The sequence below is a fragment of the Diplotaxodon limnothrissa genome, linkage group LG8 (genome assembly GCF_057381915.1).
Source record: "Diplotaxodon limnothrissa isolate DT_005_m linkage group LG8, D_limnothrissa_male_GT1.1, whole genome shotgun sequence".
NCBI lineage: Eukaryota > Metazoa > Chordata > Actinopteri > Cichliformes > Cichlidae > Diplotaxodon > Diplotaxodon limnothrissa.
This window is the reverse complement of record NC_140603.1, coordinates 4,144,247-4,170,813: the sequence shown is the minus strand read 5'-3', so window position 1 is coordinate 4,170,813 and position 26,567 is coordinate 4,144,247. Positions and strand designations below refer to the sequence as shown.

Genomic DNA, 26,567 nt, shown 5'->3' with positions numbered 1-26,567 from the left:
ATAGTCTCAAGACTATGCTGCGAGACACAGCAAACCTTTTAGCAAAAGAAAGTACTGATGTGGCATCCTAGAGGAGTTGGACCTCCTGTGAAACATGTGTATGGTGCAGGTATCGTCTCGTGCTTCCAGTAGAAAAGATGAAAACTCAGCAAAGCATCCAGTCAGAAAATGATGATGAGGGGAAAAAAGGTCAGAGGTCTCCACCTGTAAAACTATTTATTTTTTTGCCTCCATTTTCATAAACAGTGTAAAAAACAATGTATTAAATAGAATTTTTTACACAAACTAATAACAAAAATATCCTGTCCATCCTTTTTACCACATATCATACAACAATGCATTAGTTTTGTCTAAATGTGGCTGATAAACTTCCAGTTGATGTATTTGTTATTCCTACTAGCAGAGGAAATACCGGGTGAGATTGTGTCTAATACCTAAATACAGGCTTAAGCTGCCGATACAAATTGTGATACGTGTTGCTTTTTAAAGCTTTTGAAAATTGTTATTTACTCAAAAAAATAGATACTATCTTACAAAAGTATACTACAGCTTACAGTAAATGCAGACTAACCTTAATGCCTCTAAGTGATGCAAAGGCCTCTTGACCAGGTCTCAAAGCAATGATATCGCCTTCCACCAGTAGACTAACAGGCAGGTTAACCAGCTGAGAGTCACGATAGGTCCAGTGAAGGGACCACGATGGGGATGAGGGTGTGTAAAGGTCAGGGTAGAGAGATGAAGGCCATTTCACTTCACCAACACAGGCTGACAAGTAATCTAGGATAATGAATTACAAAATTGAGGACTCATTTAGAGAACAAAAGAAGAACTAACATGACAGACTAACTCTTGTTAATGAAATAGGATTTGAAGAAGGTAAAACAAAAAACAATTACAACAACAACAAACAAAACTAAACAAACAAATGCGACTTTTACAGAGAATACAAGTTCCTCAATTCTTCTGTGTTTGCAGTAATGCAGTCATGAGCCTTACTCACCACTGAGCTGTGTGATGATGGCCTTTAGGCGCCATATCATCTCATTTCGCTTCAGTCTCTCCTGGCGTCCACCCAGACACAGGTTCAGCACCAAGAGGAGAAGGAGAGCAGCGGCATTCAGGAGCTCTATACCAGCACTGTGGAGGTGAAGACAGAAGACCACAGCTATGAATGAAAGATCAAAGAATACAGTGATGAAATATCTCTCATCATGGTGGACGAGGGAGATGCATTTCTCAATTACCTGGCTGTGCTAAACATTTTTAATGCAAACTAACTAGAATTTCAACCAGTGCTTTTTTTTTGGAAAGGATGCTATCTTGTAGAGAATCCCTCATGTGCCGAGAAGAAAGCTCTCAAAGCACTGACAGCTATGTGGACTTACCACCGTGTGGAGGTGAAGAATAAGACATCCCAAAAAGAGGTTACATACCTCCCCTTCGGCTGGCTACCATGGCAACAGACGAGTCCCACCACCACCAGCAGAGTGAGAGCAGCACCCGGCCAATGGACACAAGAGTGACGATTACCATGGTAAAGGAAGCTATTTTGCCACTGTTCCTATGGAAATGTCCCCAAAACAAAAGCAAGTAAGCACAACAATATACAACATGTTACATTACAAAGTAGTGTGCCTACACAGAGCACATATGTACACAGAGCCTCACAAGTATGTAAGGCTTATAAATAAATAAATAAATATTTATTTATTAGGGGCGCAACGATACTCGTATCGATATTGAACCGTTCGATACAGTGCTTTCGGTTCGGTACGCATATGTATCGAACAATACAACATTTTAAATTTATTTTATCAACTTTCCTTCTGACAATGCTGTAAGTGGATCTGCGTTCGACTACTCCGCCTAGGCTGCACTGTCCAGTGCAGATCCACTGAGTGCAGCACATGCTAGCAAGAGGGAAGCTAAGCTCGTTGCAACATGGCAACTGCCTCAACGCTACCCGAAATTGAACCTCCCCCACCCTCATTCAGATCTGGCCTTTGGAACTATTTTGGTCTTCAAGTTAAGTATGACCCTGAAGGTAAGCGCGTCATGGACTAAAGTAAAACAGTATGTTGGATGTGCCACGCAATGCTCAATTACATGGGTGGGAGCTAGTGTGTTAGCGCAGTTAGCTCGTTAACGTGTTGGCCGTCCAGCCCCACGCACGGGGCGATCCGCGGTAGCTCGTTAACGGAGATTTGCCGTGTTGTGGCGTTAACGTCATTTTAACGAGATTAACGCTGACAGCACTAGTGGGAACACAACGAATATGACTGCACATTTACGCCGACATCATCCTAGTGCAAAGACAAGTGGAAGCAGACAAAAACAACAAGCACGCATGCTACAAACTTTACCCGAGTCATTTAGACAGCCGTTAGCACAGGATTCTCTTCATGGGGACCTGATATGTTTAATATGCTGCTGAGAATATAGCCCAGAAGAAGCGTATAGTATAGCTTTTATTTTGGAAAGAGCCATTTCTCTGTAATAAACTCTTTTCCAAAGATGAGGGATTCCTCCATCAGATAGATTTATTTTTTATCCCTTTGTTGTTTCAGCAACATTAAATTTAAAAACTGTACTTTTGAGTTAAAATATATATTTATAATTTTAATAAATGACAAATTAAAAAAGCATGAACATTTTTTTGTATCGAAAAAATATCGAACCGTGACACCGAGTCACCGTGACAGCTCCTTTTTGGCACGAACAGAAAACAGCAGTGAAGTTGTTAACCTCACCAGGTACCGCCATCCAAGGAATAGTGCATACATATGTAGCATAATTTACAGATATAGCCACATATATGGAAAATCCAAAACGGGGAAATAAGGTTCTAAAGTAAGGACCACTGGTTTAAAAGTGTAGACACAAGTGTGTGCGTACCAGCACAGATGTTCGTCTGCATGCAACTCTCTGATGCTGTTCCAGCAAGCTGCTTAACTGGTCCCGGAGCTTCTCAAGAGCCTGGCCAGTTGAAAGGCCCAGAGTCACAGCATCCTCCTCCTGGAAGAACAACAACAAAATAAAACAATCCAGTCATTTTACTGGTCGATTTTAAAAAAGAAAAAAAAAATCCTTTGTTTCACCATTAGTCTTGATGCTGGGTATCAAAAATTCTAGAAGTCCCACAGGTAGGCTTGATTAGCCTTGGGGGAGTCGGGGAGTGGGCAGAGGGAAGGGTTAGGAGCAGTGTGTGAATAAAGAGTTTACAACATTAAACCTATGCAGCCCGCAATTGTTCAGTAAAAAGCATGATAAAACAACAGCGGCAGTGATAATAACATTGGCATAGTTGAATATGGAGCTGGAGTCTGTTTACACAGCATGAGGCGCAAAGAGGCAGCACCCTTACTGAGATGGTGAGCTCAGGTAGATGGAAGAAAGCATGTTTCTAGCGTCCAAAACAGCAGCGCTGTTCCTGTAGCCAACTTTAAAACCTTTAATTTGAAACAGCTAGCGGGAATCCTTCATCAAATCACCTGATCAACAAAGTCCGACTTGGGAAAAAAAACAAAATTTTTTGCTGCTTCATACACTGCTGTTTGTTTTACACAGCAGTAAACCAGTTGTATTAAAATATGCAGATTAACCAAGTCTGACACCATGTTTAAATTATACAGCTTCCAGGCTGACGGCCGACAGCAGAAAGTATGAGGGTAAATATGCTGCAAAATGCCAGAGCTTATAGAATAAAGAAAAAATTGAGAATTTCAAAAACCACAATTATTAGCACAATTATAACCACTGGACATGGGAGTATAGAGGGTGTCTGGGGAGCGTGAGTGTGTGTACGGTGTTCATTTCTGTGTCTCTACATGTTGGATGAGTGTGTGAGCATTTGTATATGTGTGCATGAGGGAGTGAATGCATTCTTGTGTGCCTGTTTGTCCGTGTCAGGTCTTACACTCCACCTCTCTTACAACATATCTTAGAAGAATAATAATAATAATAATAATAATAATAATAATAATAATAATGGATACTTTATTGATCCCCATGGGGAAATTACTTGTTTTATCTTGAATATCTCAGGCGCCCTGGGGGTGAGGGCCTATGAGGTGTACAAACAGGTATTCACAGACACACCATATTATTTGGCTGCTGCCTCTAAATATATTTTGCATTATTAGTACTGTGTGCTGTTCAGTAACATTTATTATTTATTGTTATTTATGCATATGTCGGTTCTTGCTGTTGTTTCTCTGCTGTGTTATTTTTTCCAGCAGTTGTTGAAGCAGATTGTGATTACAATAACACTAAATAAAAAAGATCCTAACAAAATATCACCATCAAGTGGACCATTAAAGTAAATGTCATGATGGTCCACTAGGGAAAGTAAATCTGTTGGCCATTTTTTGGTCTTCAGACAACAATTCTGCCAGACAGGACAGAATAAACACAATTATTCCACTATTGATTGAAAATTAGCTCTTCTTTATTTGAAAGTTTCAAACTCTCAAAAACATGTTTAGCCCCATTTTCTGTCAGTACGGAACGTTATGACACCAGGTGGGTTGGTTGCAGTCAATAGACACTTTTGTGTTGTCTCTTGCTGCAACAATCAGTTTTATGTTAAAACCAAGGACATACTCTGCACTGAAACAGGGAAATCCACCTGTTAACCATAATGTTCGGGCTTGTAATGCACCTTATAAATGAGGACTGTGTGGAGAAGAGCCTGTTTGAGTCAGGTGACAGGTGGTTCACCGGACCGACAACCCTGATTAAGAAAATTATTTTTCCTCATCTAGTCGATTGTACCAATCAGCTGATGCAATCAGTTCTATTTTATGCAATAAAATAGTCTCTCTTTTCCTACGCACATCAATCTAGTTGACAACAAAACAGCTTTAATACATGCACATCACACCATAAACATGACTATCTTTCTTACCAAAGCACGGTCAGGAATCCCATAAGCACGTGTGCTGGGAAAATTAGAGCTTTTTTCCTCTCGTGTCATCTCACTGACTGGATTGCTTCATTTTAGAAATGAGGAAAAGCGAAATGGAAGTGAAGGATAGAAGGATCGATGTGGAGATTTTGTTTGTTTGTTTTCCTGCAGACAGCATGTTCGAACGTGTTTCTGCAAGAAACATTCTTGTGGTGTGATGCACTGGTAGAGAGACTATTTTACTGCATAAAATAGTGCTGAACAGATTTTGCACTCATTTTTGAAGCCAGGGGCAGCACAAAAGTGATCCCTTTAGACTGATTTTTTTTTGTCTTTAATTTCCCCTGAGTTATTGGTTCTGTTACTAGCTAGCTAAAATAAACTAATGTGAGTCTTGACATCAACAACCACCCAATCCGGTGACATGACGTTCCATGCTAACAGAAGATGGCACTAAACATGTTTTTAAAAAGTTGACTTCAAGCACTTATTTCTTATATCCAGCTACAGACAGTGTTACATCTATGTCTGTTTCTGAAAGCAGGGCTATATTGTGCCTTTATACAATTTGTGTTTTGTTTTCACTTTAATGCAAAAATGTTATCACTTACTCCGAGTTAGCAAAATTCTAATATTTTATTAGCCTGTTACACATATACATCTCTGTGTTGTATCCAACACACTTCTGGTATCACAGTGGTTTCTGTTTATAGGTCTGCAGAAAAATTGCTCTCTCTGAAGAAGCAAAAAACCTTGGAAAAACAAGACCCCATGGTAGATGATGTTACAGCAAGGCAGTTAATCTCCTGAGGTCACTCTAAACACCAAGGTAGCTGTCTATTAAAACAGCATCCACACAGGAAACATTTACGTTCCAAAGGCATTTGCTAATCTAAGCAACCAGACTCACCTGTCTCTTATCCCTTGGCTCCATGGCAACCACAACCACTCTACATGCTCTGCTCCTTGTTAGGCAAAGATGTGGCAAATTCTGTCAGTTCTGCCACACAAAGTCCAGCTCTAGATGCTACACATCTTTGATTCCAGCAGCTGTAGATCAAGTGGCTAAGATGCGCACAGAGAAAGCAGTTCTCTGCCTGTTAAGACCTCCTGCACTGCGTCCTTTGCCAGTGTGACAGAAGAAAAGTGGAGAACTCTCTCTGGGATATCTGGTTTTGTTTACTTCCTCAGGTGCTGCACAGGAATCGCGTCATAACGTTGATGCGGAGCCCTGTGAATAAAATGCAAAGCACATGAACAAAAATGTATATCTAACTGGAATGTCATCAACATAGATGACATGAATAACACCTTGGTGTCATTTGGTGTATAAAGTCCAGGAAACATCACCCAGTGTTAGCATAACAGCAGTACTGACAATCAGACTGCACCATAGAATCTACTCACCTTGAACACAAGCAGTTTCAACTGACACAAAACCCCAGAGTCAGCAATCTCCTTGGCAAAGAGTTGAGAGTGGTGAGCCAATCGAACAGGCAGACAGACTGAAGGGTGGAGGGAGGAATGCCCAATATATTCCCTGGACTTGGACAGCAACAGTCTTTCTGACACCGCCATCAGAGAGTCTAGCTCCACAGCCACATTACTGGCCTCGTGGATTAGTTTGTTGAGTGTGTTGGTGTTGGTTGATTGGTTGTAAGGTGAATAAAGTGCTTTAAGTGTACATAATAAAGCCCTGTAGTCTAAACCTCTTTGAGTGGTCAGTATGAGTAGAAAAGCAGTGTATAAATGTGAGAACATTGTATCTCTGGAAACTAATGGGAAGAGAAGAAACATGCTAGTAGGGCTGGGTGATATGAGAAAAATCTAATATCACGATATTTTTTTGGCTACACCACGACACATATAGCAATATGTTTAAATAAACTTCAAAAATAAATATTATTTTCAACAATATAGTGCCTAAAATTACACTCATTCAAATCGACCATCCAAAGTTTTCTTCTACTTTGAATACAAAACATTTGAATCAATTTAAATGTTTTATCCTAACCATTTTTTAACCATCAGTTTTTCACAAATGACAATACTGTCACAGTAAGTCTCTTTCTGTGGTCAACACCAGACCTTTAACAAACTAAAGATCATAGCAACAAAAAAGGACATCAAGCAATAATTGAATAAAACAACTGAAAATAAACGGATGCTCTTTTGTGCTTGTAACATATAAAAATTGTAAAATAAAACACGCGATGACCTCAATTTACAGTAACTATAGTAACTATTAAAACGACTGAACAAGAATAGTCCAGGGTATCACAGCTGGTTTGTTTAACGTTTTCTTTGGTTTACGGGAGATGGTGACATGCAGAGTTTAAAACATTCTTCATTTGGATGACTTTTCAGCTGGTAGAATAATTTCGTGATATTGCTCTCTTTTTATAAATAATAAATAGTTTTACGGCATGTTTTGCAAATTATTGCATTTTGTTCTGCATCATCCCCGTGAAATCCAAATGACAGCAAGTGTCAGTCCCCCGCTCGTCTGACGCTCCCACTGACGCCAAATTTTTCCCAATCTGGTAGTATATAAACAGGCATGCTCAGCACAGTGTGCCAGGTAGAAAACTTTCCAATTGGGACGGGGGAATTAATGATGCATTCCCAGCGTGTGAGAGAGAAAAAAAATTTCACAGTGGCAATGGCAATTTATCCTCGATGGTTACGATAAAGCCAACTTAACCATTGTACGTGGAAAAAATTTGATATATCGCCCACCCCTACATGCTAGTGAAGGCATCTACGTGTTTATCAGAGAACCTCTTTTAAACATTTCTGCCTTGCCAAGTAGCTGTGAAATAACTCCTGCTACTTATACTGCATCTCCTTGATACTGACATCATCATACTTTTTGGTATAGTTTATTTTTATTCTTAGGCTTGATGTGAAACTTAACATGTAAACAAATGACAAAAGTGAACACTCATCTCTGCACGCATGCCAAATATCTATGATTGTGCAAACTTGTCTCCATAGACGTTATGGATAAACAATGGAAAGACTGTTCATCTGTATGTCCACATCCACAGCAATGCATAATCTCTGCATACTACTGCTGAAATGGTCGCCCCCTCGGCCTTTACCTAAACAACCACTTTCAGCAGCGACCATTTAAGGGGTCACCACAGTAATTATCTGCCTCTTTGCATTCTCTACTGTCACCAGAGCCCTTTTCGTGTCTTCCTCCACTACATCCATGAACTCTCTTACCTAGCAAATCCAAATTCAACATCCCTTGTCCAGTATATTAATAATCCCTCATCTGTACATCTTCAAACCATCTCAACCTTGCCTCTCTTAACTTTGTCCCAAAACTGCTCAATCTGAGTCGTCCCTCTAATATACTCATTTCTAATGCTGTCAATACTTGCACTGAAAATGTTAACATCTTCAGTTCTGCCTGGGTGATAGACTGGCTACTTGTCCTGGGTGTACCTTGCTACATACCCAAAGTCAACTGGGATAGGCTCCAGTCGACTTTACTCCACAAGCCGTGGCAATGAGGCATTGCTAAACAGAATTCTGCCAACATTTTCCCCCTATGCATTCATCTTTAGTAGGCTTGATTACTGTAACAGCATCTTTACAGGTCTACCTAAAAAATCAGTCAGACAACTACAGCTCATTCAGAACTCTGCTGCTCGAGTCCTCACTAAGACCAAAAAAGTGGACCACATCAGTCCAGCTCTGAGGTCTTTACACTGGCTGCCTGTCCGTCAGAGGATAGACTTTAAAGTTCTGATGCTGGCCTATAAAGCTCTGAATGGTTTAGGACCAAAATACATCAATGACCTCCTGACCCAGTATGAACCATCCAGATCCCTCAGGTCATCTGGATCCGGTCTTTTATCAGTTCCCAGAGTCAGAACCAGACACGGAGAAGCTGCATTCAGCTTTTATGCTCCTTATATCTGGAACAAACTCCCAGAAAGCCTCAGATCAGCTGAAACACTCAGTTTATTTAAATCCAGGTTGAAGACTCACCTGTTCTCAGCTGCATTTGAATAAAGCACCAAATCCACACTTTAAGCTTAAATTTCAAAACTTACATTTAACTACTGATTTTATCTACTGTTCTGATTTTATCTGTTTTGATTTTATATACTGTTGTTTGTTTGTTTGTTTGTTTGTTTGTTAATTAGTTTATTTGCTTGTTTTAATCAATTTTAAATCATGCTTTTTATTTGTTCTTGTTTCTAATGTCTCTGTAAAGCACTTTGAATCACCTTGTTGTTGAATTGTGCTATACAAATAAACTTGCCTTGCCTATTTGTGAAGTAAATCGTAAACCGTAGCTGGCGGTTTCAAAGACTTTTGGTAGATTTTATCCACACATAACGATCGCGTTGACACAAATATGACCAAAAGAGAAAGACGGAAAAATACAAAAGTCAGAATTCTGAATTTGACTTAAAGTAAAATCGTCGCAAAACAAGTGAAAACTCTTATTTGTCGTATGGCTTTACGGGCTCTAGCAACTTTACAGAATGGGTATGAATAAGCTCACGTACACCTTGAGAGCTGTACTTAAAGCATAACCCCTAACACTAACCCAGCCTACAGCTCCAGCATGAAAGCTGTAAAAGCATGTCAATTTGTCAAATCACAATACTTCGCACCAATGAAAATCTTATCGCGGAGAACGACAATAGTCGGTGTTTTCACAAGCACCTCTCAAAGGTCAACAAAGCGACATGTCGTGAGTCACATTAGCTATAAATGAAATGTTCTGCTGTAAACAGCAGCTATCACAAGACTAGTCTCGATTTGAGCTTTTAATCGATCTATCTTCTTTAAAAGCAAAGCTGTTGTCAGGCCACATATCTCCTTACCTCCATCTCAGAGGCAGATGCTACCGCAACACAGGCGTTGTTTAAACTACACTTCACCGCTGCAATATTCATCATATCACACTGAGTGGGTGTACATTATTAATATATAAGCACTCACCTTTCCTCATTTTCGAGTCTCTCTGCACATCCTGAAAAAACACCTTTTTCTCTCCATATAAACACACTTCAGATGCTTCACTGTGCAGCAGCAGCCATGTTGGAAAGCGTTCAGCTAGGAGGAAGGAAATAATGTGTACGTGCGCGCGTGCGTGCGTGTTCTTCTTCTTCTTTTGTTTTTAAAGGCAGCTTGCATCCAACAATGTTGCACTATTGCCATCTCTTGGGCTATACTGCTACGTCACTTTTATTTCCTTAATAATCAGCTCTGCACATTAGGAGAGTCCAGGTCTTACAGTATAATACTCATGTATTACTGTAATCCTTATACAGTAACGTTAGTTAGTGACTGAGCATCCCGGTGACTTTCTCTTGATTCCTGTAATCAGGGTGAATTAGTTACGGATTAGAGTAATTTACCGAAAAAGTACGGCGGGATGCTCGGGTCCTTCGGTGGGTTTGTCCAGTTTACCGAAAAACACCTCAGCTATAATTTTGAAACAGTCGGTCGTGGTTTTGGAAAGTAAACACTTGACCTCTCAGCATCCCCGCTCTATCTGCCATTAGATAGGCAGGTTTCTCCGTGACTGCAGCTGTCAGTTATGTTGACGTTGGACCCCAATTTAACAGCATTATGGTAGTAATTAGAATCAAACTTATGAGAAAGGACACCCCTTGAACACAAATCAGCGTGATGAAAACTACTGATAATGCAAAACAAAATCTTTGGGAACTTTTTTCTTTTATTTTTATTTTAGTCTGACCCCAGTGCCCTCCGCTAACCTAGAGAAGGCGAGGTTTTAGACCTATACTGAAGCCAGACACCAGGGGGCGATAGAAATGTTTTGGCTTCATTTTCGGGGATCTATTAGGTAGTCCATGTTTTCTGCAGTCATTGGTAATAACTAACTCATAAATTACAGCAACTATTTATTTAAATGAATCTAATTCAGCTACTTTTAAACTTTTACACTTCTTCCAAAGACCAGACTATTATAAGAAGAGGGTAATTCTTGAAAATCCCTGGCCCCATTTAATCCTCTGTTGTTTTGCCATGATGCTGACAGAGAGAGAAAGTGTGTGTGTGTGTGTGTGTGTGTGTGTGTGTGTGTGTGTGTGTGTGTGTGTGTGTGTGTGTGAGAGAGAGAGAGAGCGAGAGAGAGAGAACGACAAAAAGCTTGTGTAGGTTTCAACAGGGTAAATGAATGAGAACATAAGGCTTCGGTTTTATTACCCAAATTAAGTTCTGGAAAGTTAAAGTTTGCTACGTGTCATCACTAACTATGAAGTTGTATAAGTAATACATGCTTGGTGTTGTATATAATGGATTTATACTAAAAGCCTTTTGCCGTGTTATTCAAATCTGTTGGCATATTTTAAACGTTATTGTATTGTAGGGGCGACCGTGGCTCAGGGGGTTGGGAAGCGTATCTGTAACCGGAAGGTCGCCGGTTCGATCCCCGGGCTCTCTGTCCTGGTCGTTGTGTCCTTGGGCAAGACACTTTACCCTACTGCCTACTGGTGTTGGCCGATGGCGCGATATGGCAGCCTCGCTTCTGTCAGTCTGCCCCAGGGCAGCTGTGGCTACAACCGTAGCTGCTTCCACCAGTGTGTGTGAATGAATAGTGGCATTGTAAAGCGCTTTGGGTGCCTTGAAAAGCGCTATATAAATCCAATCCATTATTATTATAGTCTTGGCCTCATTTTGGTCAGCACCTTCACTCTGCATTTAAAATATAATATATAAAAAAGAAACAGAAAAGAGAAGTCGGTGTGGATTTAAAAAAGGTAGAATACTGTGCAAGAATTCCTGTACCAAAAATATATTTTGAACATTTAGATTTTATTTTTTATTATGGTCAATAACATTGAGATTTACTGATTTAATGCAGGCTTTTACAGGCTGGGGGTTTTAACAGAAATGCCCATTAATTTTTGATTATACTTGATGATGATGTAGAACCATCTCTTTCTGATCACCTCCTTACACTGAGGAGCTCCTCTGAGTTTTCACTGAATGAGAAGAAGGAGACCATCCAGTACTTCTTTTATTTCAGCTGAAATCATCTCTGAAAGCACAGCACCAGATACCCAGATTACGATTTCATTCTACAGTTTGGAGCTAAATTAACTGTACCTGACTGGACGCTCACTTGTCTGAGTAAAGCTAGCCAACTGACTTACAAACAAGGGAAGAATTGAACCTCAGGAATGAATTAAAGAAAATTACAAACTTAAACATACCAGAGACAATTTCCTGGATTACCAGATATGTAATGATTTATTGAATTGTGATTACCTTATTCATATTTTAACTACCTTAATGTCAGTATTCTGCAAACTTCAGGTGGGTTATGTTTGCATCTGGCAATAATTATTTGTATGTTCTCTATCTCTTTGTGCTTTGTCCATGTCAGTTTTCTATTGTAAAGATAGCCCATACTTGTTTGAATTTTGAGTACTTTCATTTTCATTTATAAAGGCACAAATAGTCCTCATTTTAGATGATCACACAAAATATTTAACTTACAACTGCCTGAATTAACTGTGAATTACACTATGAAATAAGTATTTCTAAAATCTCTATTAATACAATCACAATGATCTTATATTTTACTCATTACATCTATAAATGTGCATCTGAATACTTTACTAATCACCTATTTAGACTTTCTAAATTATACCAAGAGTTTATCAATCAAGAATAAACATCTGTATTTAAAAAAAATACCAAGGAGGAGTAATGCTTTATAAATGATGAATTAAGCACTTACTAATACCTTACGAATGGTTAATAGTGTAACATTTTTAAAAAATGTACCTCACTTCACTACCTACCTTTCCTTGGACTCAATGAAAACTTCAGTGAGGTCAAGGCTAAAAGATTATGAACAGACGCTAGGACGCACTTTTGCAACACAACCATTGTCTATTGGACTGAATGCAGATGATGTGACTGTCATGGTCCGCAGTCCGTGCCAGTTGACCTGCCATGTCTATGTTGTGTTTTGTTGTTGTTCTCTCCCGGTCACTCATTTCTACCTTTACTTGTTGGCGTGTGTGTCCGGGTTTTCCTGTGACACCAGGCCTGGCGAGTTATTCCCGCCATGGGGTCACCTGCAGCTGATCAGCCTCGTAAGGGCAGAGACTTAACAGAGGAGCTGAGCTTCAGTCGATGCTGGATCATTGTGAGAAACTCTGTCAGTGCCTAGTTAACACTGTGAAAGTGTTGTGTTAGTCATAGGAGCATAGGAAGGTACATAGGTAGATAGGAAGTCCTGCCTTTGCATTCCTGACAGAACGATCCAGAGTGGGGAGGAGAATGCCCTCTGAAGGCTTTTCTCAACAGCCTCAATGAGGATTTGAAGCGTGAATTGTCCGCTGAAGTCATTAGATGCCTTAATCTCCATGTGTGTTAGTACAAATGTATTATCATGGTTGAGATTCTACCTGTGTGGGAGATCTCAGACTGTTAGTTTTTAAATTTGATCTCTCTGAGACCTGTGCTGTGAGGCATGGGTTCCCTGAAGGGTCTGTACTTGGCCCATTGCTGTTTTCTTTGTATCTGCTGCCTCTTTGTCTTCTTCTACGCTTTTTAAAAGTAACCTTTCATTGTTACGCTGATCACCTGCAGCTTTATGTTCCTTAAACATTGGAAACTATGCTGATTTGTCTAAATTAGAAATTTGTCCATTTGCAATTAAGGACTTGTTATCTGATAATTTCCTGCTTCTTAATACTGATAAGACAGATTTGATGGTCAATCGATCACAAAAATTGATGACATTGTCATAAATTGCAGGGACTTGGATGTGTGGTTTGACTCGGAGCTCTCCTTCAAGTCTCATGTAAAAGAGACAACAAGGACTACCTTTCATCACCTTAGGAACATCAATATCAAACAAGTTTTATCACTTGACACTGCAGAGGTTCTTGTCCATGCATTTGTGTCTTTGCACATTTATTATTGTAACACTCTTCTTTCTGGGTTACCAACAAAAAGTTTTAGAGGTTTACAAATGATACAAAATGCAGCTGCTGGCATTTGAACCAAAACTGGGAAATTTGAGCACATTTTCCCAGTACTGAAATCTCAAAGAATGGAGATGCCGGTAAACGTAGGGGTGCTGGTGGGCACAATTACAGACGCCTCCCTACTTGGTCATCAGTGTTCTGCAAAACTCATACTCAGCACCCATACTCACCAGTGTAATGCTCTCATTGATTCGAGTGTTTGATCAATCAAGTGTTTAATCAATGAAATTATTTTCATTGATCAAACACTCAATAGGAAATTCAAACTCCCATTGACACCTCTTACTGAGCCTCTACAGGTTTCTGCCTTAAAACAGCACTAAGCTCACACAAATCACCCATCGCACTAAGGCCATTCAGCTCTCCCTTTCAGGCAGTCATGTAATTTTTGATTTGTCCTCTGTTCCTACAGTTTACCATGACCTAGCTGAAGTGTTTAGCAAGGACTTGGCTCTCTCACTTCCTCCGCAGAGACCATATGACTATGGAATTGATCTGCTCTTGGGGGCACCACTCCCCACCAGTCGCCTGTACAGTCTTTGTAAGCCATGGAACCCTACATCACTGATTCTCTGACAGCTGGAATAATCCGCTCTTCCAAGTTCAAGCAGGGTTCTTCTTTGTGGAGAAAAAGGACAAGTCCCTCCATCTATGCATTTACTTTCAGGGGCTGAACAAAATAACCCTAAAGAACAAGTATCTCCTGCCACCACTATCTTCCGCTTTTGAACGGTTACGGGGGCCACCATTTTCATAAAAGTGGATTTAAGGAATGCCTATCAATTGTCCTTGGTGAATGACTTCTTGAAAGATTTCATTAACCACTGTGTTTTTGTGTACCTTGACAATATTTTGATTTTTCAAGATGTCCATAGCTGAACACGAGAGGCATGTTCACCAGGTGGCACAGCAAGCATTCTCCCAAGTCAAACAGAAGTTTGCCTCTGCGCCCATCTTGGTGCAACTAGACTTCTCTCAGCCATTCGTCTTAGAAGTGGATGCTTTGTGTTATCCCAGGACTCCGGGGGTAAGCTTCACCCATGTGCATATTTCTCTTGTCATCTCTCACAGGCTAAGCAGGAACTGCGACGTGGGACATTGGGAATTGCTGGCAATAAAGCTCACCTTGGAGGAATAGAGGCACTGTCTAGAAGGGATGGCGCAGCCACTCTTCATCTGGACGGACCATAAAAACATCCGTACCTGTAAATGGCAAAGTGCCTCAACTCCCTTCAAGCCAGGTTCTTTACTCAGTTCAATCTAACCATCACGTACAGACCCAACTCTCGTAATGTGAAGCTGGATGTGCTCTCTCTGCAAATTTCCTCACTGGACGAGGCCTCCGAATATGATGAGACGATCCTGCCTGCAGCCTGCATCATCGTGGCCCTCAGATGGGAGATCGAGGGTATAATCAGAAACACTCACCCTGGTCACACATCGCCCTGAATTTCATAGCTAGACCACCACCATCCTCAGGTAATACCACCATACTCACTATTGTGGATCCTTTTTGTTTTAAAGCTACCCATTTCATTGCTCTGCCCAAGTTTCCCACCGCCTTGGAGACAGCGAAGCTGTTGACTGATCATGTGTTCCACCTACATGGCGGAACACATGATCAATCGGACACAATTAGTCAAAACTGTCAGGTTTTGTAGATCGGACTCACGCGCAGACCACTAGTGTCTTCAAAAGGTGCATTTATTTACAGTGTTCCTCTACAGTGGAATTCATATATACATATAGTGATGTCAAGGGGAAAAGGGGCCGGGGTTCCAGGGTCCAGGAGTGAAAGAGGCAGGAGTCCAGGAAGGGAAGGTTTTCATTCAGCCCTCGCACATCTCCTCTCCTTTCCTTTATCTCTCTTGCTTCCGTTCAGTCGCCATGCACAGGGAAAGAACAGGTCCAGAGGCGATCTATACACAGGCAGAAAAAAACCATTAGTTTCCTGGTTCAGACAGGCTCACAAACTGACTTTACAAAATACAGGACGACTGACGCTGAAGGCTCAACGATCCAGCGACGAGTAGAGCAGACTCGCCCTCTTAAGAAGGGTTCCAATCTCTTATGATCAGCAACAGATGTGCTGCTCACCTCCAGGTGTGTAGGCCAGGGGCAGGAGCCCATACTGAGCTCCGCCCCGGCAGGAGAAAGAGAGAATGGAAGAGGGCGAGAGAGAAAGGGAAACAAAAACAAAGCACCTGACAGCTGTCAGCTGTCGAGGAGCGGAGACCATGACAAAAACACTGTGTCCGATCAGGGTCTGCATTTCACATCGCGGGTTTGGAAGGAGTTTTGCTCCATTCTGAGCTTCACGCTGGATTGTTGTGAGAAACTCCGTCAGTCCCTAGCTAGCATTGTGAAAGTGTTTGTGTTATTCGCTCGTGTGGATTGTAGTAATGGCTGCCTTTGTGGTTTCCAGAAGAATTGCGGAAACAAGTGGAGAGAGGTGTTTGACCTATTGGACTGCTGTCACACATTTTGTAGTGACTAGGGCTCAAGCTATGAAGCCAGCGGAAACTGACCTTGTGTGGGTGTGTCCTGCTATCCCCCCTACCTTAAGTGCCAGCTTTTTTGTACAGCTGACTCCCATCAGCAATTAAGAGTACTTAGGGCCAGAGAAAGGTGAGCTTTAGTGCCAGAGAGCCTTGTTGGTTTTTGCAGCTAGTGAGCTGTGTGTATATGGTGCCTGATTGTTCCTGCTCTGTGGAGAGGAGTGTGTTTTAGTGACTAAACCTTTTTTTAATTAACTTTTCCGTTTATTGACCAACACCTGGATTTTGTTCTCTTCTTTCTTCAAGAGGTGATAGCGGCTTGTACGTCTCTTTTGGTTTAGCTGGTAATAGGAACATTAATAAAACCATTTAACCATTTTGCCTCCCTGTCTCCTTTTTTTTTTTTTTACCCGGACACCTTTGTTACTTTCCCTCATCTCCTGGACAGCACCCAGGAAGTTGCAGAAGTCCCACAGGCAGAAAAGGTGAAAGAAATTTTTGAAACCACCTTTTGTCTTTTAGCCTGAGAGGCCTTTGGATTTTAAAAACCCTGGTAAGCCAAGAAGCAGGAACAATTAAACCAGATGTCAACAGCAATGTGGGTTTCTTCCTGAAAGACAGCATTCTTTATCGCCGGCAGGTTTCCTAGAAGAGGAAAGAGGATGTGGTATAAATTTGGGGCACTCTGTGCCATGAGGGTCATTTGGGGAAGCATAAAACCATTGCACACACATTAGGATGCATTTGCACTGGCCAGGCCTGTGTGCAGATGTGGCCTAACATCAATAATCCCCTCCAGAGCCTTTACCAATTATTAGCACCCCATTTGAATGGCTGGGAACGGACATCGTCAGACCTGTTGAGAAAAGCAAATCAGGCAACCGTTATTTGCTGGTCATATAATGGTTGCCTGCTTTGCTTGCAGATTAAATTTCAAGTATCTTGAAGTCTTTCCTCTGAAGTGTATAAAAGCAAAATCTGTGGCTTTTTGTCCGGTGCAGTTTTTTTCAAGGTTGGGATTCCCTCATGAGATCCTGATAAACTGTGGAACTAATTTTATGCCATCTTTATTAGAGCAGGTCTACCAGCTTGTTGGTATCAAAAGCCTTAAAACCACTCCTTACCACCCTCAAACAGATTGCCTGACTAAGCCCTTCAAACAGACCCTGAAGCAAATGTTACGCAAATTGTTACATGACAACTGATATGTGGTCATAAATTAAGGGGCTCTCTCTCTTTACTAAAAGAGACACGGGACGGTGACCAGAGAGCGGCAGAGGCTACTGATTTTATCTCTTATGATGAAAGAGTGACTTGGAGAAGATGACTGAGCTAGCTCCAAGCTTGTATGGCAGATGCCCACCAACATCAGAAAGTGTGATATGATTGGTCAGCCCGGGAGAGGTAATTTAATCTTGGACAAAAGGTACTTGTACTCCTTCCAAGTAACGATAGCAAACTGCTAGCTAAATGGCAAGGACCTTTTCAGATCCAGTAGAAACTTGGAGCTAGCAGGTATAAGATGGCAACATTCATACCCGACACCTAGAATTAATGATATGATTGAGCGCCTTGGAAAGCCTGATATCTCACAACTCTAGTTCTCTGCAAGGGCTATTGGCAGGTGATAATGTGTTCCTTTATCTACCTTGAGAAATCACCAGTACAACACTTCTTCCTTCAATTATTATTTAGTAAAGCATAGTAAAAAAAATTATCATGCCCATGGATCTCTTTTGCTCAATAACCACAGGCTGTAGAACAGTTTGCTGCGGTCCATCTTCCCAAAAGAGTACCTCAAATTAACAGTATACAAAGTTTTATATGAGAATGTGCGTCTATGTGATTGGTTAAAACTGATAGGGAGAAATCATAATTTACACTTAATTCTTCCTTCGTTGGTGCCCAAGCTGGTCCCAGCCTCTCAGCACTCAGCCTTGTCCAATTCAGGGGAGCAGCACCTGTTACGGCCCGTGGCCATAGGAAATCTGTGTTAGCTGCTGTGTTGTGTTTCTTTACTGTGTTTTAAGAATCTCTGCAGGTCTTTCCTCTAATAAAGAGCAGTAGGCTGCTGATTGGACCATGGATCATTGGACTGGGTTAAAAAAAAGCTGTTCTGCCAGCTGCCGGAAGAGAGAGAGAGAAGCGAGCGAGAGTGAACCGATTTGACAGCAGACTCAGACCTGGCCCTTTGTGTAATTTTGTATATGTGTAAGTGAGCTCCTTGAGAGCCGCCAAATGTGAGTATACAGGGAGTGCAGAATTATTAGGCAAATGAGTATTTTGTCCACATCATCCTCTTCATGCATGTTGTCTTACTCCAAGCTGTATAGGCTCGAAAGCCTACTACCAATTAAGCATGTTAGGTGATGTGCATCTCTGTAATGAGAAGGGGTGTGGTCTAATGACATCAACACCCTATATCAGGTGTGCATAATTATTAGGCAACGTCCTTTCCTTTGGCAAAATGGGTCAAAAGAAGGACTTGACAGGCTCAGAAAAGTCAAAAATAGTGAGATATCTTGCAGAGGGATGCAGCAGTCTCAAAATTGCAAAGCTTCTGAAGCGTGATCATCGAACAATCAAGCGTTTCATTCAAAATAGTCAACAGGGTCGCAAGAAGCGTGTGGAAAAACCAAGGCGCAAAATAACTGCCCATGAACTGAGAAAAGTCAAGCGTGCAGCTGCCAAGATGCCACTTGCCACCAGTTTGGCCATATTTCAGAGCTGCAACATCACTGGAGTGCCCAAAAGCACAAGGTGTGCAATACTCAGAGACATGGCCAAGGTAAGAAAGGCTGAAAGATGACCACCACTGAACAAGACACACAAGCTGAAACGTCAAGACTGGGCCAAGAAATATCTCAAGACTGGTTTTTCTAAGGTTTTATGGACTGATGAAATGAGAGTGAGTCTTGATGGGCCAGATGGATGGGCCCGTGGCTGGATTGGTAAAGGGCAGAGAGCTCCAGTCCGACTCAGACGCCAGCAAGGTGGAGGTGGAGTACTGGTTTGGGCTGGTATCATCAAAGATGAGCTTGTGGGGCCTTTTCGGGTTGAGGATGGAGTCAAGCTCAACTCCCAGTCCTACTGCCAGTTTCTGGAAGACACCTTCTTCAAGCAGTGGTACAGGAAGAAGTCTGCATCCTTCAAGAAAAACATGATGTTCATGCAGGACAATGCTCCATCACACGCGTCCAAGTACTCCACAGCGTGGCTGCAAGAAAGGGTATAAAAGTGAAAAACTAATGACATGGCCTCCTTGTTCACCTGATCTGAACCCCATTGAGAACCTGTGGTCCATCATCAAATGTGAGATTTACAAGGAGGGAAAACAGTACACCTCTCTGAACAGTGTCTGGGAGGCTGTGGTTGCTGCTGCACGCAATGTTGATGGTGAACAGATCAAAACACTGACAGAATCCATGGATGGCAGGCTTTTGAGTGTCCTTGCAAAGAAAGGTGGCTATATTGGTCGCTGATTTTTTTTGTTTGTTTTGTTTTTGAATGTCAGAAATGTATATTTGTGAATGTGGAGATGTTATATTGGTTTCACTGGTAAGAATAAATAATTGAAATGGGTATATATTTGTTTTTTGTTAAGTTGCCTAATAATTATGCACAGTAATAGTCACCTGCACACACAGATATCCCCCTAAAATAGCTAAAACTAAAAACAAACTAAAAACTACTTCCAAAAACATTCAGCTTTGATATTAATGAGTTTTTTGGGTTCATTGAGAACATGGTTGTTGTTCAATAATAAAATTATTCCTCAAAAATACAACTTGCCTAATAATTCTGCACTCCCTGTATGAGTCCAGTGCTTATGTGTGCATAGGCTGAAGCCGAAGGGGTGTGTCGCCTTTTTGTTTTGAACTGTTTTCTTCTGTTTCTGGTCCAGGAAGCGAGGGATAGTTACTGTCATTTGTTTGTTTTGTTTCTTTCTTAGGGTTTAGTTAGTTTTCTCTGGTGGGACTTAGTTGGTTTTGTTTATTATTTTGGCCTGGGCTCACCTTGGAGTTGTGCTTCTTGTCACTTAATAAAATCACCTTTGTTTTTTGTTTTTTTGTTTTTTTCTTGCACCTGTCCCGTTTGGCTCTTTTGCCATCAGAATTGTTGTCTAAAGGCAAAGAAAGATGCCCAACGGATTTACTTTACCAAATTGACCATCCCAGCCTTGCCGTAATGGTCCATTTGATTCACCTTTTATTGTTTATTTTATTTTCATTTACTGAATACGGGACAGACTTGACTGGGGGAAAGAAGGGGAGAAAGAAAGAGGGAAAGAGAAACAGCTGAGAAGAGGGACGGGGGAGAAGGGCAAAAAACATAAACCAACAGAATGAGCAGAAAAGAAAAAAAAAAGAAATAAAAAAATGCATATATCAATCACCTGGATCACCTGCTGAGAAAGAAAAAAGAAAACAAGCAGAAGAGAACAAGAGTAATAGAATAAACAACATCACAATGATATATGGGAATATGACAGTAAATACTAAATATTAAACATTATTGTGCAGCACATAAGATCAACAGAACACAGTGTGCTTTGAGGTAGAAGCCAAAAAGGGTGTAGTTTGTGGGTGTGATCACCCGTGTGTACACCTGTGAGCATGGACGCGCTTGTTTTTTTTAAAAGGTTCCTTCATGTAATGATCTGCTAGAGGTGTGGGGGGACCACAGCCCCGTCCTCCAGGGCATGAAGCAGGTATGGAGGAGATCAAAACTCCAGACATCCAGAGGCCCCCAGAACACAAGAGACCAAGGAAGACCAACAGAGGGGCAGCCGCGCCACTGTCCCAGAAAGAGCTGAGGAGAGTCCCAGATGAGGGCTCACTCAGCAGCCGCGGAGCAGAAGCCAGGGGGAGTTGCAGTGACGCGCCCGTGAGCTCCGCCGGCAGCCAGCCGTGCCTGAGTGACCGAGCCCCAGGCCGAGAGGCCGGGGGCACCCCACCTCCGAAGTGGCCCGAGCGAGCCCCAGGCTCCAGGCCCCGATAAGCGGCCGCCAAGGAGTGAGCCGGTGTGTACCCGGACGCCCATTCCCGGACACAAAGAACCACCAACGCACCGATGTCTGAGGGAGTCCGCCACTGGCAGGGGAAGTGGTGGTAGGGGGAGATAGGCCTCCAAACCTTGGAGGGCCTAAGATGTCCCCAGAGAGGTGGCGTCTGATACCCAACCTGACATATAGACACAGACATACAGGCCCACACAGATACAAACATCCATTCCCACCCTCATGCTCTCATATGCACTTACTCCACACTCAACCAACGTGGAGACAGACATAAAGAGACGCTGTACACACGATCACACTCCCCAAGCGTACTCTACAAACCGGGTCTAGGTACCCTTGCCCCTGGAGGGGGAACTGCACCCAGACCCAGGTGGTGTTACCCTTTTCCCTGCGGTGGGGGGAGGCAGACCGCCCCGACTCCGCAGCAGCAGGGAGGCCCCACACTTCAGACCGCAGTCGGACGGCCAACTCCTCCTCCTAGCCACCCCGCTCCAGCAGGTCGCAGAGAATGGGGGTGAGAGAAGACTCCAAACCTCCCTCCACCCGCTCATTGTAGTGTTGATGCATGTGTGTTCTAAGGTGCATTTAAAACCCAGGGGGGCATGGAGCTACCTGCCAGAGAGCAGCAGGTAAGCGCATGGTCCCTCCTGATAGCCCTCAATGTCTACGTGTATTTAACCTTGAGAGGTGGGCAACGACGCCAGGGGTGAGGTGTACACCCTGATGGTACTTTGGATTCCGTGTATCGTGCCCACCCCCAAGATCCTATATGTATGTGTAATGAGAGTGTGAGTAATGTGAATGTCTAAGTTGTGGGATAAAATTGAGGCAGAGGCAGCCAGAAGGGGACAGAGGGGGGGGGGGGGGGTAGCCTCCTCTGCACCCTGGTGACATACCCCTACTCCAAGGTCCTGCATGTGTGGGTGGTTGTGGTGGAGCGGGAAGAGGGAGGCAGCTGGAGATGGGGAGGGAAGGAAGGGAGGGGCAAGTGACCCCTCCCTGGGGCCAGCTCCCCCGCTGACCCCAGTAGGCACTCCCATACTCCGCGACCCGCCAGGGAAAGGGGGCCCAGGCCCATCCAGACCGGGGACCAGTGCAGCAGCGCCTCCCGGCCCCACAGAGCCCGGGACAGTCCACCCAACCCCACCACAGAGAAAACTGCACCCACCCCACCATCCACTCATCTTCCAGACTACATAAGACAGTAAACACCAAGGCTGAGATATTCCTCCACCTCTCCTGTATCTCCCCCTCCTGCAGAGAGAGCTCCCGAGGAGAGGAAAGCTCCTGCAAGATGTGACAATCTCCCCCACCAGTTGAAGAGCCCCCCAGGTGGCTCGATGCACCGGCGGCACCCTGCTCCAGGGCTGGGCCCCCATGCACCCACCCGCCCACAACCCCGGCAACACACCAACCAGGACCCAAGCCCCCGAGGCCCGGCCCGGGCCCCAGCCCAGAGACGGAGCGCCCCCAGAACCTCACGCCCATCCCGGACCCACCCAGGGGCAGCCAGGCTACCAGGTCAGTAACCCACGTCCGTCAGCACAGACCCTCCCCTAGCCCCACTGCACGTAGCCGCGAGGAAACAGTCACCTGAGAGCCACCTTTGTTTTTTTACTCATAACCGGGTTCGTTGTTTGGCTTGGGAACCAGGGAGGGTACTTGCTTCTCTCTCCTCAGAATCTTATGTGCGTCTCTACACGCCTAGACTAGCGGCGTAACAGCACCTAAAAAGGGAAGTCTGCTACATGAGTACTAAATGCTTTTCCCTATTCTCTCATCTTTCACCCAATAACATGCTGTCCTAGTGACCGTAAAAGCAACCCTGACTGAGACTCCAGATATTGTTTTGTCTCAAGTAGTCCCAATGACCCACCTTATCATCTGTATTTAGACAGAAAGTGTAGAGGTTTAAAGGTGAAGGGACACTGTCTGCATGTCTAAATTCACAAGCTATTGTTCATTATTATACCTAACATAGGTACCACTCACTCAACGCTCAGGGGAGCTGACCACCTGCTGGACACCATGAAGGCTATTCCAATTCACAGTCCTGCCTTTTGGATTACGTAGAGCCCCTGCAACATTTCAGAGGCTGATGGATGAGGTACTGTGTGTTTCACTGCAGCGTATCTTGATGATATTATGACATATAGCTATACCTGAGACGAACCCCTCAAACATCTAGCAAAGGTATGAGGGCATCTCCAAGCAACTGTGCTAACTGTTAATCCATCAAAATGTGTCTTTGTCGAAGATGAAACTGAATATCTGGGATTTGTCATAGGAAATGGGGTGATAAAACCGCAAGTAAGCAAAATTGGTGCTATTGAGTCCTGCCCTTTGCCACAGACAAGAAAACTTACATCTTTTCTTGGCATGGCAGGGTTCTACCACCGATGTATCCCTATTTATCCCTCTCTGCCAGGGCGTCTCCCCCTCACCAATGTAATAGGCTCTAGGTGTCCTAACTAGATTTGGTGGACGGACGAGACAGAGGCAATGCTCCAGTCACTGAATAAGAGTACAGACTTGTATAGCCCAAATTTTGTTTTAATCTTCAAACTGATGCTTCGGATAAGGGTCCGGGGGCTGTTTTTCTACAGGGACCACTGGATGAATGACACCGAGTGGCTTTCGTTAGCCGCAAGATGTTCCCAAGAGAGATGAGCTATTCGACGGTTTCTGTCATTTTGAATTATTTTTGTAGTAACTTTGTTTTGCAGTATAATAAAACCCATTTCTTGAAGATTAAACCTGTACCTGTATGTTCTTGGCTGCTTGCTCCTTGATAGTTATAGATTGAAGAAGGCTCTTGGATGAGAAGTAAAATGTCTTCAGAAACTTGAAGTCCAGCAGCCCTCTTTTTTCAAGCTCTTAAGAGTGTTAGATGTATTATTTGTGAATTTTACTGAAATTATCAAAATTAAAAAAAATCTAAATTCAATGAATATTTTTTATGCAGTAGTAAAATGTTAAACATTTTACATGTTTTCTATTTTCTATTGTGAATTATGAGTTTATGAGATTTGCAAATAAAATATTCGGTTTTTATTTATATTTTACTTTTTTTCTGGAATTGGGGTTGGTCTTGGTCTGACTTGGAGATGCCTGGATCACCTCATCTAGCTCCTTTTGATGTGGAGGAGCAGCGCCTCTGCTCAGAGTCCCTCCCGAATGACCAAGCTCCTCACCCCATCTCTAAGCGAGAGCCCAGCCACATTATGTCTTCCTAAATACGTATCACATTGAAATAAGAATAACTGAGAAAGCTTGTCTTGATGTATACTTAAGTAAAGCTCAGTAGGTGTGCAGTCATGGAGTACTCATTTGTGAATTGTCATAAAGTAAAATATTTATTGCTTTGATTAACTGCAGAGTTGTAAATTTGATCAGAATTACAGCTTTCAGGTTGCATCTGTGATCATTATACTTCATTTATGGAAGTCTACTAGTGAAAGAAGATAGGAAAAAAAATGCACATACGATTTATTAAGCAGGTAATGTAAATCTTTAATGATGCTAATTTACTTAAATGACATCAGCATTCATTCCAATAATTAATCAACTTTGCATTCCAACAACAGTTTATAGTTCAGATTATGATCAAATTTAAGGCTTACGTTTATTCTAATACTTTACTGTCTCTAACTTAGTATGCTCCTTAATGAGTGTTACGTGTTGCAGGTTTCCATTCATATAACACAGCACACATATCAGGATCATTTCTGCATGTTTCTACTCAGTTTGTTTCAACAATAGCAACAATAAAACAACAATAACAATAAAAAGAACAAAACCTGTCTTTTCTCTCTGTATCTACTGAATCTACTTTGAAATGGAACTGGAGATTGCCGGTCGAATCAGCTCTTCCATTAATAGAGCAAGGGTGTGGCACAACTGTTTAGCCTGAAACAGATATTTAAAAATTAAATTAGACTTGAATGCAAAAATCTTTTGACAACTTCTTTGGTGATGTGTGTCCCTGACACCAAATTAGAAGTTAACCCACTGCACAAAATCATTGACAAGCATTTTGACATGTGAGTAATCATTTATTGAAAAAGTCTTTAAAGGAGAGGATTTATAACACTGGAGAAAGTGAATGGATGTTTTTTTTAATGTATTAAGGGATGCTTTGGTCAAATGTTAAAACAACTGATTGAATAAAAGATTAATTGGAAATGCCAAATTATGGAAAACAAATAGTATGAAAAACCAGCAGAAGTATCAGGACATTTTTATCCTCTAATACGACTGTGGAACACACCAAGATGCAAGATGTTCCAGAAAAATACAGAACACACACAGTGAAATAAAAACAGATCAAAAAGTCATTACCTGTTTGAGACGAATGGTGATTTTTTTGGGAGCAGCTGGATTGCCATAGTCAATGTCCACGGCTGGCACCTTGCCTTTTTTATTGGGGTGAATGGTGCGCATGAACTGAACATCAGTCAGAGGAATCCGAAACACTTGCTCCTGCATCAAACAGAGACAACAACAAAACAGCTGATATGATGTATCATACACCTTTTGGTTAGCATTAGCAGAGAGATTTGTGGCTTGACACAGGACAAATTATGCTTCAGACTGGATCTTAGACTTATTTAATGAAAAAAAAAACACTAAACTCTATGAAAAAATCATCAAGTTCAGAAAAGAAGAACAGAAGGCAAGAGACACTCTTTAAAAGACCAGCACCTGTGTTTTGGAGTGTAGGAACAGCACTCCTTCCTGGTTGATGCAGACCACACACGGAGAAGGACAACCACGCTGGCTTACCTTCTCAGCCAGGAAAGTGTTGGATCCAAACAGGGGCAGAGAACTCAGAACCTCTGAAAAATACAGAATTTAGACAAATATTATCAACAGAGGAGGAAGAGAAAAGATGAGCTAGAGAAGAGATACTACCTACCAATGAATTGTACTTTGGCATGTTGAGGGCTAAGGGACTGCATGGCAGCATTCCGACCCTGACAGAAAGTGAGGATCTCCTCCACTTTGTTACGGAGCCCAGTCTGTGAAGGCAGGTACCCCTTTATTTCTGACCTTAAAGAGAAATGCACAAATCAGTATATACATACTGTACATTTACTAACATTACATACATGATGTTAGTGACATGTTTCAAAGAA

The 26,567-nt window shown here is 42.3% G+C and overlaps 2 protein-coding genes across 2 annotated transcripts in view; both read right to left on the bottom strand.

Annotated features, from left to right (window-relative positions):
• tmem94 (transmembrane protein 94) overlaps nucleotides 1-9,977 on the bottom strand; it is a 42,936-nt gene extending 32,959 nt beyond the window's left edge. Inside the window, exons 1-6 of the mRNA XM_085361173.1 lie at nucleotides 9,878-9,977; nucleotides 5,817-6,137; nucleotides 2,896-3,015; nucleotides 1,434-1,561; nucleotides 1,001-1,137; nucleotides 572-777 (exon numbers count right to left, since the gene is read on the bottom strand). Of these exons, the coding sequence (XP_085217299.1) occupies nucleotides 572-777; nucleotides 1,001-1,137; nucleotides 1,434-1,561; nucleotides 2,896-3,015; nucleotides 5,817-5,840 (615 nt within the window). The 5' untranslated portion in view covers nucleotides 5,841-6,137; nucleotides 9,878-9,977. The remainder of the gene's footprint in view (nucleotides 1-571; nucleotides 778-1,000; nucleotides 1,138-1,433; nucleotides 1,562-2,895; nucleotides 3,016-5,816; nucleotides 6,138-9,877) is intronic.
• A 15,280-nt stretch (nucleotides 9,978-25,257) lies between these two features.
• The window catches only part of LOC146626140 (unconventional myosin-XVB-like), a 107,019-nt gene continuing 105,709 nt past the window's right edge, over nucleotides 25,258-26,567 (bottom strand). Inside the window, exons 50-53 of the mRNA XM_085360336.1 lie at nucleotides 26,348-26,481; nucleotides 26,134-26,267; nucleotides 25,771-25,911; nucleotides 25,258-25,338 (exon numbers count right to left, since the gene is read on the bottom strand). Coding sequence (XP_085216462.1) covers nucleotides 25,258-25,338; nucleotides 25,771-25,911; nucleotides 26,134-26,267; nucleotides 26,348-26,481 — 490 coding nt within the window. The remainder of the gene's footprint in view (nucleotides 25,339-25,770; nucleotides 25,912-26,133; nucleotides 26,268-26,347; nucleotides 26,482-26,567) is intronic.